This window comes from Chlamydomonas reinhardtii, chromosome 1 (genome assembly GCF_000002595.2).
Source record: "Chlamydomonas reinhardtii strain CC-503 cw92 mt+ chromosome 1, whole genome shotgun sequence".
NCBI lineage: Eukaryota > Viridiplantae > Chlorophyta > Chlorophyceae > Chlamydomonadales > Chlamydomonadaceae > Chlamydomonas > Chlamydomonas reinhardtii.
The window spans coordinates 2,030,599-2,044,198 of NC_057004.1; the positions used below are offsets into that span (position 1 = coordinate 2,030,599).

Below are 13,600 nucleotides of genomic sequence, written 5' to 3' on the forward strand. Positions count from 1 at the left end.
CCACACACACACACACACACACACACACACACACACACACACACACACACACACACACACACACACACACACACACACACACACACACACACACACACACACACACATACACAAACACACAGAGACGCGGCAACATAACGCTCGGTCATTGGTAGGTATCCGCAAATAACTCCGGCGATTTTGTTGCTTTAACCAAGACACACCCACAGCCAGAGCCCTACCCGCCACGAACATCTCGGGTATGTCGGGGGCGCAGTCCAGGCCGCGAATGGCGGGCGGCGTGGTGGTGCCCACCTGCGACGGTGGGGAGGTGGGGGTGGGGGTGGCGGTGGGGTTGGTGGTAGCGGTGGTGGTGGCAGCCGTGGTGGTGGCAGCCGTGGTGGTCGTACATACGGTCATACATGAGCGTCCGTCGCTGCTGCTCCCCGACGCCTCGGCCCACATCCCATAAGTATTATCGCTTGCAACTAACGCCTCTGCCTGTGCTCCGCTAGTTTGGGCTGGTATTTACAACCCCCTCCGAGCTGGCCGCGGCAGCCCGGACGGCCGCTCATTCGGCAACGACCTCGTCTGCAGTCTCCAGTGCATCCTGTACCGCTTTTCCAAACATCCCTGCAAAGCCCCACCTCCCGTCCGTCGCCACCGCCGCCCTCCTCTGCCCCTTCGCTCCCACACCTGGTCTGGCCGCAGCAGTGGGAAGCGCCGCAGCAGTGGCCCCAGGTCGCCACTGGACACGTCCCACACGTGCACCGCACTGTGTATGTGTGTGTGTGTGGGGGGGAGAGGGAACAAAGAGGGGCGGGGAGAAGCACGGAGGTAAAAGCATGGGGGAGGGAGGGCGTGTGTGACGGTTCATTAGGATGAAGCTGGGTGGGTGTGTTATGTGTAAGAATGGTTGTGTGTAAGCGTTGTGGCCGTGGTTGGGAGGGCGAGGAGAGGAGCAGGAGGAGGCGGGAGGGGGAGGGGGGAGGGGCCAGGGGGTGACCGTGCATGCCAGGTGTGGAGGTGTCGTGCAAGCAGTACATTCACGGCCCCTAGCCAGCCGTGCACAGCGGCCGCAACCGCCCCCTCCCGCCAAAGGGAAAGGCTGCTCCCTCGCGCTCTGTGGGCCTTGGTTCAGCTGGATCTGAACAAAACTATCCCCCCATCGAAAAAGTCACCTCCTGCCCACCGCTCCCCCTCCGCCCCTGTCCCAATCCCCACCCACCCACCCACCCACCCGCCCAGGCCAACCCACCCACCCGTCCGCGCCGCCGCTGAGCAGCACTGCATCGCTCTGCAGCACCAGCGCCCTCACGCCGCCGTGGCTGGGTTTGCCGTCGGGGCGGCGGGTGGGCGGCCCTGCGCCGTGCGCCTGCGTCTCACGCGACAGCCGCACCCCCTTCCAGGTGCAGATGCAGCCCGACTCGTTGCCTGGGGGGTTTTGCGCGGTTTGGATTGGCAACGGGGTTTGGGGGGTTGGGGTGTCGGTACGGTGGTGGGGGTAAGGGCGGCGTTTGGGAGCCCGTGAGGGCCCACCTCGAGTCCCAAAGAGGCGGCAGCATGCAAGCACTGACGACCGCCCACGTGCGTTTCATTTTCACCACCCACCCACCCACCCAAACGCACGCACGCACGCACGCACCCACCCACCCACCCACCCACCCATCCCCGCCCCCACCCACCCACACCCACCCACCCACCCACCCACCCCCACCCCCACCCCACCCCCACGCACGCACCCGTGAGCACGACGCCGCTCCTGAGGAACACGGCGCCCGTGACCGTGTGTGTTTTGCCCAGACTGTACATGCCCGCCTCGCTGATGGGGGACAGGGCGGCGGGGTTGCGCGGGTCGGGGCCAAGGCGCCAGAACTTGATGTGGTTCTGGCCGTACGTCACTAGCCTGTGGGCGTGCGTGTGTGTGGGGTTCCAAACATGATGGGGGGACGTGCTCAATAGGGAAGCAGAAGATTATTTGGTCTTGTGCGATGTGCTTGTATGTGCATGTCAAGGCGTGCTCCCATGGCTCCTTGAGCCACGCTGCCATTCCCCCTCTGAAGCCAACATCCCTCCCTCCCTCTCTCCCTCCCTCCCTCCCTCCCTCCCTTCCCCCACTTCGCATTGGGTTCTGAGTAGTTTGGGCTGGTACCTACAACCCCCCTCCCTTCCCTCCCTCCCTCCCTCCCGCTCACCTGTCCGGCTCGTACTTGCTCCACACCACGCCGTACACGGCCGGCGGCGCGCCCGGCTGGCTCTTGCGCGGCTGGCACAGCGGCCGCGCGCGCGCCCAGTCCCACAGGTGCAGGCAGTGGGAGTTGTCGGTGGCGACGGCGGCCAGGCGGGAGCCGTCGGGCGAGAAGGCCAGGGCCTGAATGCCGCGGTCGTCTCGGCTGGGGTGAGGTGGGGTGAGTGGGGTGGGTGGGGTGTGGGTGTGGGGTGTGGGGTGTGGGGTGTGGGGGTGGGGTGTGGGTGTGGGGTGGGGGGAGTGGGTGAGGGGTGAGGGGGTGCCGGGGTGGTTGGGTTGTATGTACCAGATCAAACTAAACCAAACGAGCGAGGGGCACAGGGAGATTCTGTGCTCGAGCCCACAGAAGAAGGTGCCAAGAGTCAAGGAATCTTCGCCCGGGGGAAGGAGTGGGTGGCGTTGCAAAGATGGTTGGAACAGCGGTACAGGACCTCGTGCGGGGGGAGGTCGGCTGAGTTGGGGCTGGTACTTTAACCCCCCCCCCCCCCCCACACACACACACACACGCCCACCTGAAGGGCAGCCTGGCGATCTGGCGGCACGTGACGCTGTCCCACACGCACACGCACGGGCTCCTGCGGGCCACAGGGGCAGGGCAGGCAGGCAGGCAGGCAGGCAGAGCTATCAGGCAGGAAGGCAGGCAGGGCAGCGCAGAGCGGTCAGGCTGTCCGTCCGTCCGTCCGTCCGTCCGTCAGGACAGGTGTGTCAACCGCCCGACCCCAGCAGCGAAATGGGGCCCATCCTCCTCACTGGCCGGCAGGCCCCGCCCTCAGCCCCTCGCCCTCCGCCCCGCCCCGCCCCTCCGCCCCACCCTTCAGCCCCCGCCCCTCCGCCCCTTGCCCTCCGCCCTCCGCCCCGCCTCACTTGCCCAGCTGCCCCGTGGCCACAGTGGTGCGGTCGGGGTGTATGGCGGTGCACAACACGTCGTCGTCGTGGCCCAGGAAGAAGCGCTGTGTGTGTGTGAGGCGGGGCGGGCGGGGGAAGGGGAGGGGAGCGGGAAGGGGGGTTGGGAGGGGGTTGGAGGAGGAGGCGGAGGAGGGGTTGGGGGAGGAAGCGATCGCAGGGGGGAGGGGGTGTTATGTTCCCGAGCCCACATGGCGATGACACAAACCCAAGATCCAGCGCAGACATGCCCACCATCGTTCCATCGTACAATGTTTATTTCCACTGTCTCGCTAAACACGTGATTTGCAACATCGGCACACACCCACACCCACACCCACACACGCTCACCCACCTGCGTGTGCTGCTGCTTGTTGTAGACCACCCCCACGCCCGCCACATTGTACACCACCTCGCCCGAGGCCGTGTAGAAGATGTTGGGCGCCGTGGCGATGTGGCTGCAGCGTGTGTGGTGGCGGTGTGTGTGTGGGGGGGGGGCAGGGACGGTGGAGGAGAGGGTGGGGGGAGGGATGGTGGTGGCCGTGGTGGTGATTGTGGCACTCGTGCGATGACGCAGGCGAGGGCGAGGTGTCCCTTCCCGCCTTGTCTCCGCCTTGTCCCCCGCCCCAGCCGCATCCACCCTTATCAGCCCTCAGCCACCCGCCCACTCGCCCACCCACCCTCACCCCCCGCACCCCCTCACCCTCACCCGTCGTAGCCGTGCACGAACTCCAGCGCCAGGCGCACATCGGGCGGGGTGGCGGAGCGCTCGGCCAGGCGGGGGTCCCAGTTGCTGGGCGGCCACACGCCCTGTGTGTGTGTGGAGGTGCGGGGGGGGGGGGGGTGCGTGACATCCCCCCTTCCCCTTCGCTCTCCTTGCAATTTTGCATTGGGTTCAGTTTACTCCATTTCTTTTTCGCCAAGCTTTGCATTGGATTCTACAACAGGATTGCCGTGCAGAAGGATAGCCTAGCTCACGATGCACTAATTGATGAAGTACAAGACGCGTTAGTACACCCAGAGGGAGATGGGTGGTGTGCACGGCTTTTCCGTTTTATCTCAGCGCATGGCGTAGACGTATGGCAAGGCCGTATGCACATGATCAGGCCGGAAAGGGAGGAGAGCCGAGCAGGTAGCCCGCTGCCTGAAGGGCAAATAGTATCCGCCTTTCGAGAGAGTCTAATGAAGGCGTGGAAGCACGAGCGGCTGCAGTCTGAGCCAAGCACTTTCCCATCAGACAACAAGCAACCAGGCGTGCAGATGAGCAAGTACAAGCATTGGATGGGGCTGTGTGCGGAAGGAGCGGCACCACTGACCATGCAAGGGCACAGTAGAGCATTTATACCAGTTGCGCACCACAAGGCCTTGATGAGGTTCCGCCTATGCTGCTGGCCGCTTACTGCCAACCGCGCCTATGGACGACCTAGGGAGGAGAGGATTTGCCCGCTATGTGTTGCAAATGAAGTCGAAGATGAGAATCATGTGCTCATGCGGTGTACGGCCTACGACCAGTTGCGTTTGGGTAGCGAGATCGATTTTACAGGCGGAATGCAGGCCGTCATGCAGAATGCGGACCCAGCCAGGTTAGCCGCGTTACTAGATTCCATTTGGGAGCACAGGAGCATAAGCACCCCCATTCGGGGACCAAACTAGCTGCATATATAAGTGTTGCAGGCGTTATAAGGGCCCCCCGGCCCGGGCCTAGGTTTCTACAAGGACAGGAATGCACGTCGTGCTCACCACCTTGTAACCACACACAACAGTTTAGTTTGGGCTGGTATCTCCACCCCCTCGCCACCCCATACACGCCACCGCCTCCCCACCTTCTTGCACTCGGGGTACAGTATCTTGCCGGTGTGTGTGGCGGGCTTGCCGGGCAGGTATGCGCCCCTCTGCACGCGCCCGCCCTCCGCCGCCGCCATGTCCAGCCGCGGACCGCCCATCACCAGCGCGTCCGTGAAGTTCTGTGTGTATGGGGGGGAGGCAAGTGCGAGTGTGTGTGCGTGTGTGTGTGTGTGTGTGTGTGTGTGTGTGCGTGTGTGAGGCAAGTGCGAGTGTGGGTGTGTGTAGTGGAAGAGCGCAAGGAAAGACAATGCGCGAGAGGACAGTGTATGTGATGCAGAGTTACGGCTGCGGCTTACCGAGGGCGAGGGCGAGTGCGTGTGTGGGTGCGAGTGCTTGTGCGATTGTGTGAGTGGCCGTGCGTGTGGGTGCGTGAGTGCTGCCTTGGCCCGTGACTGCGCACTATACACGCCTTCAACCCGCACCGGCACCTGCACCCGCACCTGATTGCTCTCTCCTTTGCTTCGTGCTTCTGAAGTACGGCAACACACATCACTTCACACAACCTTACACCGTACACACACATACGCATACACACACACATCACACACAAACACACAAGCACAGTCACACCCACGCGCACCCACGCATGACTCACCAGTACGGGCATGAGCCCGCGCGCGTCGCGGCCGTACTTGTCGAAGAAGGCGGCGGTGAGGTCGGGCGGCAGCGCCAGGCCGAAGCGCGACCACACCGTGGCGAACTGGGCCGGGGTCACCTGTGTGTGTGTGAGGGTGTGTGTGTGTGGGGGGTGTATGGGCGGGCGCAGCACGACACGGGGGGGGGGGAGAGGGGATGGGGCTTGGGTCACAGGCGGGAGGAAGGTACACCGCCGAACCCACACATCAACAGTTTCGCCACCCGGAGTACCCGCCCACGTCCCCGAATACCCCTGTCATCACCGCCTCCACCCCTCGCCCTCTACCCCTCTAGACCGCCGCCGCTTCCCACCCCTGTGGGACTGGGATGAGCACCCACACACCCAGCACACTCTCCCCTTGTGCTTGCCTTACACACACACACACACACAATACACACACACGCACTCGCCTTGTCCCGCGGCCCCAGCTCTGGGTGCCTCTTGCCCAGCTCGGTGGCGAAGGCGCGCAGCAACACGGTGCGCTCCTTGATGTGCACCTGGAGGGGAGGGGGGGGGAGGGGGTTACATTTATGACTAGTCAAGGAAGTGGTAGACGGTAGACCACCGCGGGGGGGGGGGGCGGGGGCATTATATGCATGATCATTTAAGAAGTGAAGGCGCAGGGGCAGGGGGCTGCAAGCATTGGTACAGGGGGAGGGGGCTGTGTATCTCAGCCCAAGCGAATCGAGCCCGATGCCATGCAAAAGAGCGAGGAGGAGAGCGTGGCCTGTGCTTTGATGACGGAGTGACACTCGACAAGGTGGGGGGGGGGCAGGTGGGGGCGGGAGCGTGCGTGCATGCATTGGGCAAACCACAGCGATAGCATGTTCGGCTCTAGTCGCATCGCCCCCACCTGCTATATCGCAATAGCGCAACCCCCACCCGTCTCGCGGCGCCCCTCCCCGCTCGCCCCGACACGTCCCCAATGCCAAGACACGCCCAAGCAGCCGGCCCGCCCGCCTACCGCCCACCGCCTTGCCAGCCATCCGCAAATCCCGCCCCGGGCCCCCGGCCCCCTTCCGCCGTCGTGCGTGGACGGCTACTCCCCACCCCCTTCGTTGAGCTTGGGCGTACAACCCCACCCCGAACCCCTCCCCGCCTCACCCACCCCAACCCCCAAAACCTCTCCCCGCCTCACCAGCCCCCAGCTCCCAGCGTCTGGCTTTCCTAGTGGGAGTCAGTAAAACGCCTCCCCCCTCGCCCCCACCACCCCGCCTCACCGCCTCACCGCGTCACCGCCACCCATCTCTGCCCCCTGATTGCCCTTCCCCAAAGACTGCCTACCGTCTACCGTTTCCTAATCATAACTGCACCCCCCCCCCTCACACGCACACGCACACACCCCCCGTCTACTGTTTCCTTACGGGATTGGTTCAACATTAACCCCCCGCCTCACCGCCGCCGCCCGCCTGAGTGTGTCCCGCATGACCTCCTCCAGCTCCGCCACCTTGGGCAGCAGAGCCACCGTGCTGGGGGCAGGGCCCACGCCGCCCACCACACCTCCACCTCCCCCTCCTCCTGCTGCGCCGCCGCCCGCCACCCGGCCCCGCCCCGGCGGTGCGCTGCTGGGCCGCGCGCCGCGGCCGACTCCGGCGGGAGCGGGCGAGCCGCCTCCTCCCCCTCCGCCCCCGCCTCCGCCGCCGCCACCCCCTGGGCTGTCCACGATATGGAACACGCCCGGCCGGATCTCCACCTGCGTGCGTGCAGGCACCGTGCGTGGTGTGAAAGGGCGTTTTCCAGGGTTGGGAACCAGGTTCTCCAGCCCAAGCCCACTAAGCCCAAAGCCCAGTAAACCCCAAAGCGCCGAGGTCCCACGACGTGCCCCAGGCGACGTGCCCTAGTAGGCCTGCCCCGCCCCCGACTGGCTCTCACCCGCGCCCCCTTGGCTGGCGAGCGGTAGGCGTTGTGCAGCCCGTACGGCGTGCCTGTGTGTGTGTGTGTGTGTGTGTGTGTGTGTGTGTGTGTGTGTGTGTGTGTATGTATGGAGGGGGGGCGCACCCGCACGGATGTGGTATTTGGGAGGTGCGGGACGGCCGGTGCACGGGCACCTGCGGCTGCGAGCGTCGCCGCCCCTTTCACCCCACCTTCGCGACCCTGAGCCCTGCTGCAAGTACGGCAGTGGTGCAGTCCCCAATGGCGGACAAGCGGTGGCAGCATCCAGTGGCATGGATCCAAAGCCGTGGGCGCGATCCCGCCCTGCGATGCCACGCCCCCCACCCGTCCCTCTGGATCCAGACGCACCCTGGGCTTTGGGGTCCCAGAACAGCGGCCCCCCGGCAACGGGCGGCGGCGGCGCCTGCAGTCAGGTAAGTATTGCCGGTGGTCACGGGAGCACCGTACTCGGGAGGACACTGTGACTTGGGAGTGGAACTGTCGCCATCCGCGAGAGGGTTTACGCCACGAGGCGACTGCGTGCTAGCAGCAATGCCTCTCGTCCCACACTCCCTCCCACTACGGGCTGGGCCTCCCGGGCTGTCACAGCCGGTCACACGCCGCACCTGTGCTGGGCAGCCCCGCCCTCCACGCCCACGCCCACGCCCACGCCCACGCCCACGCCCACGCCCACGCCCACGCCCATCACCCAAACGCCTCCCCCGACCTGCCCCTGCACAGCCCACCACACCTCTTGCCGAGGGTTCGCAGCTCGCCGCTCCCGATAGCCTGCCTGCACCTCCAAGGCCCTCGCGGAGGGAGCGCGCGCGATGGCATTCAGCTCCCGCTGGTCCCTGTCGCCGTAGCTGGCCTTCAGGATTCTGTCCATCCTAAAGTTGTGTCTCAAAGTAATCTATGTGGGCAACAGTCAACGTCAGGTGTAGTGCCCATGTCGCCCGCGGCAGGCGGACGCACGCCTGTCAGCATGAATTCTTCAGTTGTAATGCATAAGCGACATAGCAGAACTATAACTAGCTACAAAGCTTTGATGTTGACAGTCAACTTGAACAATGAATGCTGACTTTATGAGAGCGTCGGGGCCCTCCTTACAAGTCGGATTAATGACGATAGACTACAAGTAACTTCCCACAAATAAGGACGTGCAAATGAGCTGGTTTCACGCAATCGCGCCCACACGTACCCGGAGGACGCTACCCGCCCTCGTCGCCCCTGCTCCCACTGCCTTGCCTTGCCAACATACATTTCTCTGCTTGCTTCGCCACCTACTTCTAAATACCATGATATCCTATCCTCCGCATTTGTCGTGGGTTTGCGTGACCTGGCGTGACAGGTGAGTCGGTGGCGGTGACGCTGTGCCTATCCCTTCATGGTTATCTGTGCAGCGTGCTGTGGTGGAGTGCACCTACGACTCTACCGTTCGACTACACTTAGCACCAATTGACTGTTTCAGAGACACGGAGTGACACAAGAGCCGCTCGCGAAAGTTGACAAGTCTAACGTTGCTGTGCTGCAAGTCCCTTGTCCCATCGCCCTCCCCATTAAGACACGAGGTTAGCGTTCAAGCATTTGTGTATCTTTACATCTCCGCTTGCTCTCGGCTCCACTCCAAACACATCTGAACTCACTCACAGGTCCACTCCTCAGTGACCGAAACCGGTGGTGCTCGGAGCACCTACTGCCGCTTGCTGTACACTCGCCCCATCTCGAGGGCATCCGACAAACCACGACACCAACCACGAACCGAATCCCTCACCCGCGTGCGCCTCCGGCGCCGTCATTCAAAAATCGGCGCCAAGCGGCAGCAAGCAAGGCATCAAAACCAGGACCCACACGCCCCCAGCAGGGAGGCGCAGGCGCGCGCGCGCGTGCGCACGCGTGAATGCCCGCCATATCTATCGCAGATGCGGCACGACATCCCGCCCTATTTGTCTCACCAGACCACTACGCACTGGCCCCTTCTCATGCATCAGATCATAATACAAGGGTGCCTTGCGAGCCAACCCGACACTCCCCACAGCCCGCAGGCACGCAAGGGCGCCGGCGGGGCCCCGCGCGCCTGCGCTCAGCGCGCACGCGACTACGCGCCCCGGCCATACGCCGCTCGCCAACCTAGCACTTGGCCGCAAGTAGCTGAGACACAAGCAACTAAGAACCAGCTAGCACAAACCTGCCGAAACAAATCAGCAAATTTACGCCACCCACTTCTTGGCGGTGACCTCAGCCAGGTCGACCACGCGCTGGGAGTAGCCCCACTCGTTGTCGTACCAGGCCACGACCTTGACCATGTCGTCGCCCATGACCATGGTCAGGGAGGCGTCGATGGAGGTCGACTGGTCGGTGCACTTGAAGTCAATGGACACCAGGGGGGCGTCCTCGACGTGCAGCACGCCCTTCATGGGGCCGTTGGCGGCCTCGCGGAAGGCGGCGTTCACCTCCTCGGCGAAGGTCTTCTTCTCAACCTGTGGTTGAGCGGGAGCGCAGGACAGGACAGGAGGGTGGGTCAGTGACAGCCTCAAGACAAGTTACTGAGGCGTGCAGCATGCCACCGGCAACACGAAATATACAAGAATTCGGTAAGCGGCGCCCACTGTCCAGGTGTAGTTGTTACAGCGCAAGGGGAGGCAGTCTCACCTGGACGACCAGGTCGACGACCGACACGGTGGGGGTGGGCACGCGCAGGGCAATGCCGTTCAGCTTGCCCTTCAGGCTGGGCAGCACCAGCGACACGGCCTTGGCGGCACCGGTGGTGGTGGGCACAATGTTCAGGGCGGCGGCGCGGGCGCGGCGCAGGTCGCGGTGGGACGCGTCCAGCAGGCGCTGGTCACCGGTGTAGGAGTGGGTGGTGGTCATCGTGCCCTTGACAATGCCGAACTTCTGCTCCAGCACCTGGGGTAGGCAAGGGAGAGGGGAAAGGGGAAGGGCCGGGTCAGAGACAGGTGAGCTGACAAGACAAGATATCCCAGGGCACTCGGACCCGCAACACCGTGGACGCTCTTGCCGCCCCCCGCATTTATTCCTGACGAAAAAGCCACAGCAAGCAACATGCGTAAGCTTCCTTACCTTGACGAAGGGGGCCAGGCAGTTGGTGGTGCACGAGGCGTTGGAGATGATGGGGTACTCGTGCTTGTAGTCGCCCTCGTTCACACCGACCACGAAGGTGGGGATGTCCTTGTCCTTGGCGGGGGCGGTGATCAGCACCTTGGAGGCACCGGCCTATAGATGTGTGGGGCAAGGCAGGGGGGTCATGTCAGCAGGGGGAACGAGCTCAATGGGCGAGCGAGCGCCGTTACTCGTAACGCCAACACCCCCCCACTTGCTAGCGAGCAGTGCCGACCCAAAACGTGCACACCCAAAACCCCCGTCGCTTCCCGGCCCAGAGATGCGCTTTAATTGCGGCATGCTCACCTGGATGTGCTTGCCAGCGCCAACCTTGTCAATGAAGACACCAGTGCCCTCAATGACCAGGTCGATGTTCATCTCCTTCCAGGGCAGCTGCAGGGGGTCGCGGCTGGACACAATCTTGATCTGCTTGCCGTCCACCGAGATGTGGCTGTCGTCGACGATCTTAACATCGGCGGCGAACGTGCCCAGGGTGGAGTCGTACTTCAGCAGGTGGCTGGCCTGCTTGACACCGCCGCTGTCGTTGATGGCAACCACGTCCAGCAGGGTGTTCTGGCGACCGTGCCAGCAGCGCAGGAAGTTGCGGCCAATGCGACCGAAGCCGTTGATGGCCACGCGGATCTTCTTCTCCGCGCGCACGTCGACGACGGCGCGGGCAGCCTGCGAGCGCGATGCAAGAGAGTAGGATCGGTGAACGTTGACCTGGCAACCCAACTATCTTATTTATCAACTGATCACACACGTAGCAGAAGCCCGCCGAAGACCCAGCGAGTGCTGGGCTGTGCGACCCAAGAACCCAAGTCCGCAAGCAAAAGCCGAGCCATGCCCACCTTGGCGCGGACGCCAGACTTGGAGGACACGGCGCTGCCGGTGAAGGCGCTCTGCAAGCGCAAGAAACAAACAGGCGCGGTCAGGACTAGAAGAAAGAGGCGCCTGAGGCGCTTGGGTCGGGATCACATCTGGAAGTTCTGGGTGACAAGTCGCTGGTCTTTGGATATGTATTGCTGTTCGGTATTGAGTGCACTGCGCACCTTCTGCATCATGGCGGCCATTTTGGACAGGACCCGTAAGAGTACCGAGCTTGCTGAGCCCGCGTTGCTTTTAGCCGGTCGGCTCGGCTCGCTCGGTGCCGTACGGGTGGCGACCCATGCAGCCTTATCGGCGTCGTACCTCGCGTTCGCCGCTGAACGAGCGCGCGGTGCCCCCTGGATGATGCTTGTAAATCTAGACCCACTCACTGCGACGCGCGCGGGGGTGCGCGGGAGCGACCGGCGCGCGGGGAAGCCCCGGCATTCTAGTCAAGTTTTGCGGGACTCGCGGCCGACCGCATTTTAACCATGGCAATGACTTATTGATGCGATAGGAGAAACATCAAAATTTTCTCTAGGGGTCGACGAGCGCTGCGCGCACGCTGGTGCTTGCACTCAGCTCGAGAACCCGCGACACTCGCGAAAGCCACGCTTTATTCTTTATCATGCTTTCTTCTATTGCTGCGTAAGTATTCTACTCCCGGCAAGCCTGGGAAGCATGCAAGGCAGTCAGGGCTTTCGCGTTCGCGTGGACACGACGCTGTAAGGCGCGAAATATACATCTCACTCAGAAAAGAATGCGGGGACTGTCCGTTCTAAAGGAGCGCTGGCGGCGTGAGAAGCGACCGCGAGTGCCCATCGTGCAACATCTCTAAGGAGCGCTTGGGGAGACACGCCGTGCTGTGGACTTGACCGGGCACACGACGGGTGTTCAGGGCGTGCAAAGACATCGCGAACTGATCTTGGGAACTGCGTGACCTTTCGCCTATCATGGTGCGGCCAGCGTGGAAGGGCGGGACGCGCCGTGTCGGCCCGACAACGCCGGGACACGCCGCTACTTGTTGTCAGGGTGGGAGCGCTTGCACTGGGCGTCCGTAGAGGTGCATCTGACAGGTAGCCGCCAGACGTCGGGGTGCATGCGTAGGGGCAGTGAGGGCTCCAGGGCGTGGCTCCAGGGTGTGGCGGTGCAAAGCGCTCGCGGGCGGCTCGCGTACCACGGTGCTGCTCAAGCCCGTATCTTGGGATGACAAAGGCAACGGATGACGGCGACAGTTGGGTGACATCAGCGGGCCATGCGGTGGACTGTTGGTGGACGTGACGCCATGCGGCTAAAGACGGTGGGGCAAAACATGTGGGTGCCCAAATGCTGTACAGCAGGGGGCTGTTGTACATAGCACTGCATAGCAGAACTGCCTTGCAGGGGGTTGCTACTTGTCCTTGGTTCTCATGGGATGGTGCAAGCAACTGCCCTCTGCCCCCACAACAGCAGCTTGCAATCAGGCGCAGCCGCGCGCGGCAGGGCTGCTGGGCATCCAGTCACGCAGCCGCACCCCCGGTCCTGCCTGGTCACATCCGCCTGCCTAGCCGGCTTCCCAGGCGTTGCCCGCTCGGTCGCGTGGGGGCTTATGGGCGTGAAGGAGGGCAACTGTGTGACGCGGCTGAGTTAACAGCTCGACATGCAGTGGCGGGAAGCCCCCATGAAGGCGCCAGCGCGTGGTGGGCTGCAGCCTTCTCCAGGGGAGGCCCTGCCTCCCAAGTGGCTGCGTGCGGTCGCCACCGCCCCAAGCTGCCACCAGTGCTCGTATCTTGTAGATGCCCTCAGGCACCCGGCATCTACACATGCGTAGATGACCCTGACCGCGGCATCTACACTTAAGCCCCCAAGCCCCCCAAAACGTCTACGCTTCCCCCATTTTTGCGCCAAAACCGGCCAAAACTGTCTACACTGCGTAGATGCGTGGCACCCAAACCCAAAAATTTTTCTCCGCCTTCGGCGGATTTTGGGCAGATTTCTACAGTGTAGATGGAAGATACGAGCACTGGCTGCCACCTGCATAATCCTGTGCGCCCGCGAAGGGGCATCATGGTCTTGCAGCTGGTAGCAACGGGGATGGGCACGCGACCCACGAGCGCGGAGGCTGCAGCGCACGGCGCCCCCGGTGCACCCGTGCTGGGCGCGAGCTTCTC

General features: G+C 63.4%; 2 protein-coding genes across 2 annotated transcripts in view; both read right to left on the bottom strand.

Moving 5' to 3' along the window:
- The window catches only part of CHLRE_01g010880v5 (uncharacterized protein), a 13,986-nt gene extending 5,399 nt beyond the window's left edge, over positions 1-8,587 (bottom strand). The window contains exons 1-16 of the mRNA XM_043058299.1: positions 8,215-8,587; positions 7,833-7,887; positions 7,464-7,516; positions 6,988-7,284; positions 6,002-6,088; positions 5,550-5,669; positions 4,933-5,073; positions 3,819-3,919; positions 3,465-3,567; positions 3,092-3,177; positions 2,740-2,802; positions 2,175-2,372; positions 1,722-1,885; positions 1,242-1,413; positions 676-754; positions 222-294 (exon numbers count right to left, since the gene is read on the bottom strand). Of these exons, the coding sequence (XP_042928213.1) occupies positions 222-294; positions 676-754; positions 1,242-1,413; positions 1,722-1,885; positions 2,175-2,372; positions 2,740-2,802; positions 3,092-3,177; positions 3,465-3,567; positions 3,819-3,919; positions 4,933-5,073; positions 5,550-5,669; positions 6,002-6,088; positions 6,988-7,284; positions 7,464-7,516; positions 7,833-7,887; positions 8,215-8,352 (1,930 nt within the window). The 5' untranslated portion in view covers positions 8,353-8,587. The remainder of the gene's footprint in view (positions 1-221; positions 295-675; positions 755-1,241; positions 1,414-1,721; positions 1,886-2,174; positions 2,373-2,739; positions 2,803-3,091; positions 3,178-3,464; positions 3,568-3,818; positions 3,920-4,932; positions 5,074-5,549; positions 5,670-6,001; positions 6,089-6,987; positions 7,285-7,463; positions 7,517-7,832; positions 7,888-8,214) is intronic.
- Positions 8,588-8,661: 74 nt separating this feature from the next.
- On the bottom strand, positions 8,662-12,167 carry CHLRE_01g010900v5 (uncharacterized protein). The gene is made up of 6 exons (XM_001689819.2): positions 11,636-12,167; positions 11,435-11,485; positions 10,890-11,264; positions 10,545-10,697; positions 10,116-10,370; positions 8,662-9,943 (listed from the first exon to the last, which is right to left on the bottom strand). Exons 1-6 carry the CDS (start codon positions 11,654-11,656, stop codon positions 9,674-9,676), a joined length of 1,125 nt encoding a protein of 374 aa, XP_001689871.1. The 5' UTR covers positions 11,657-12,167; the 3' UTR covers positions 8,662-9,673.
- Positions 12,168-13,600: the final 1,433 nt, after the last annotated feature.

Bases quoted from the DNA above. Each gene is read 5' to 3' on its own strand.
- CHLRE_01g010900v5 (XM_001689819.2), bottom strand. From the start codon at position 11,656: ATGGCCGCCATGATGCAGAAG. The intron at 11,486-11,635 runs GTGCGCAGTGCA...TTGCGCTTGCAG, and splicing joins TGGCCGCCATGATGCAGAAG to AGCGCCTTCACCGGCAGCGC. The intron at 10,371-10,544 runs GTAAGGAAGCTT...TGCCTACCCCAG, and splicing joins GCCTGGCCCCCTTCGTCAAG to GTGCTGGAGCAGAAGTTCGG.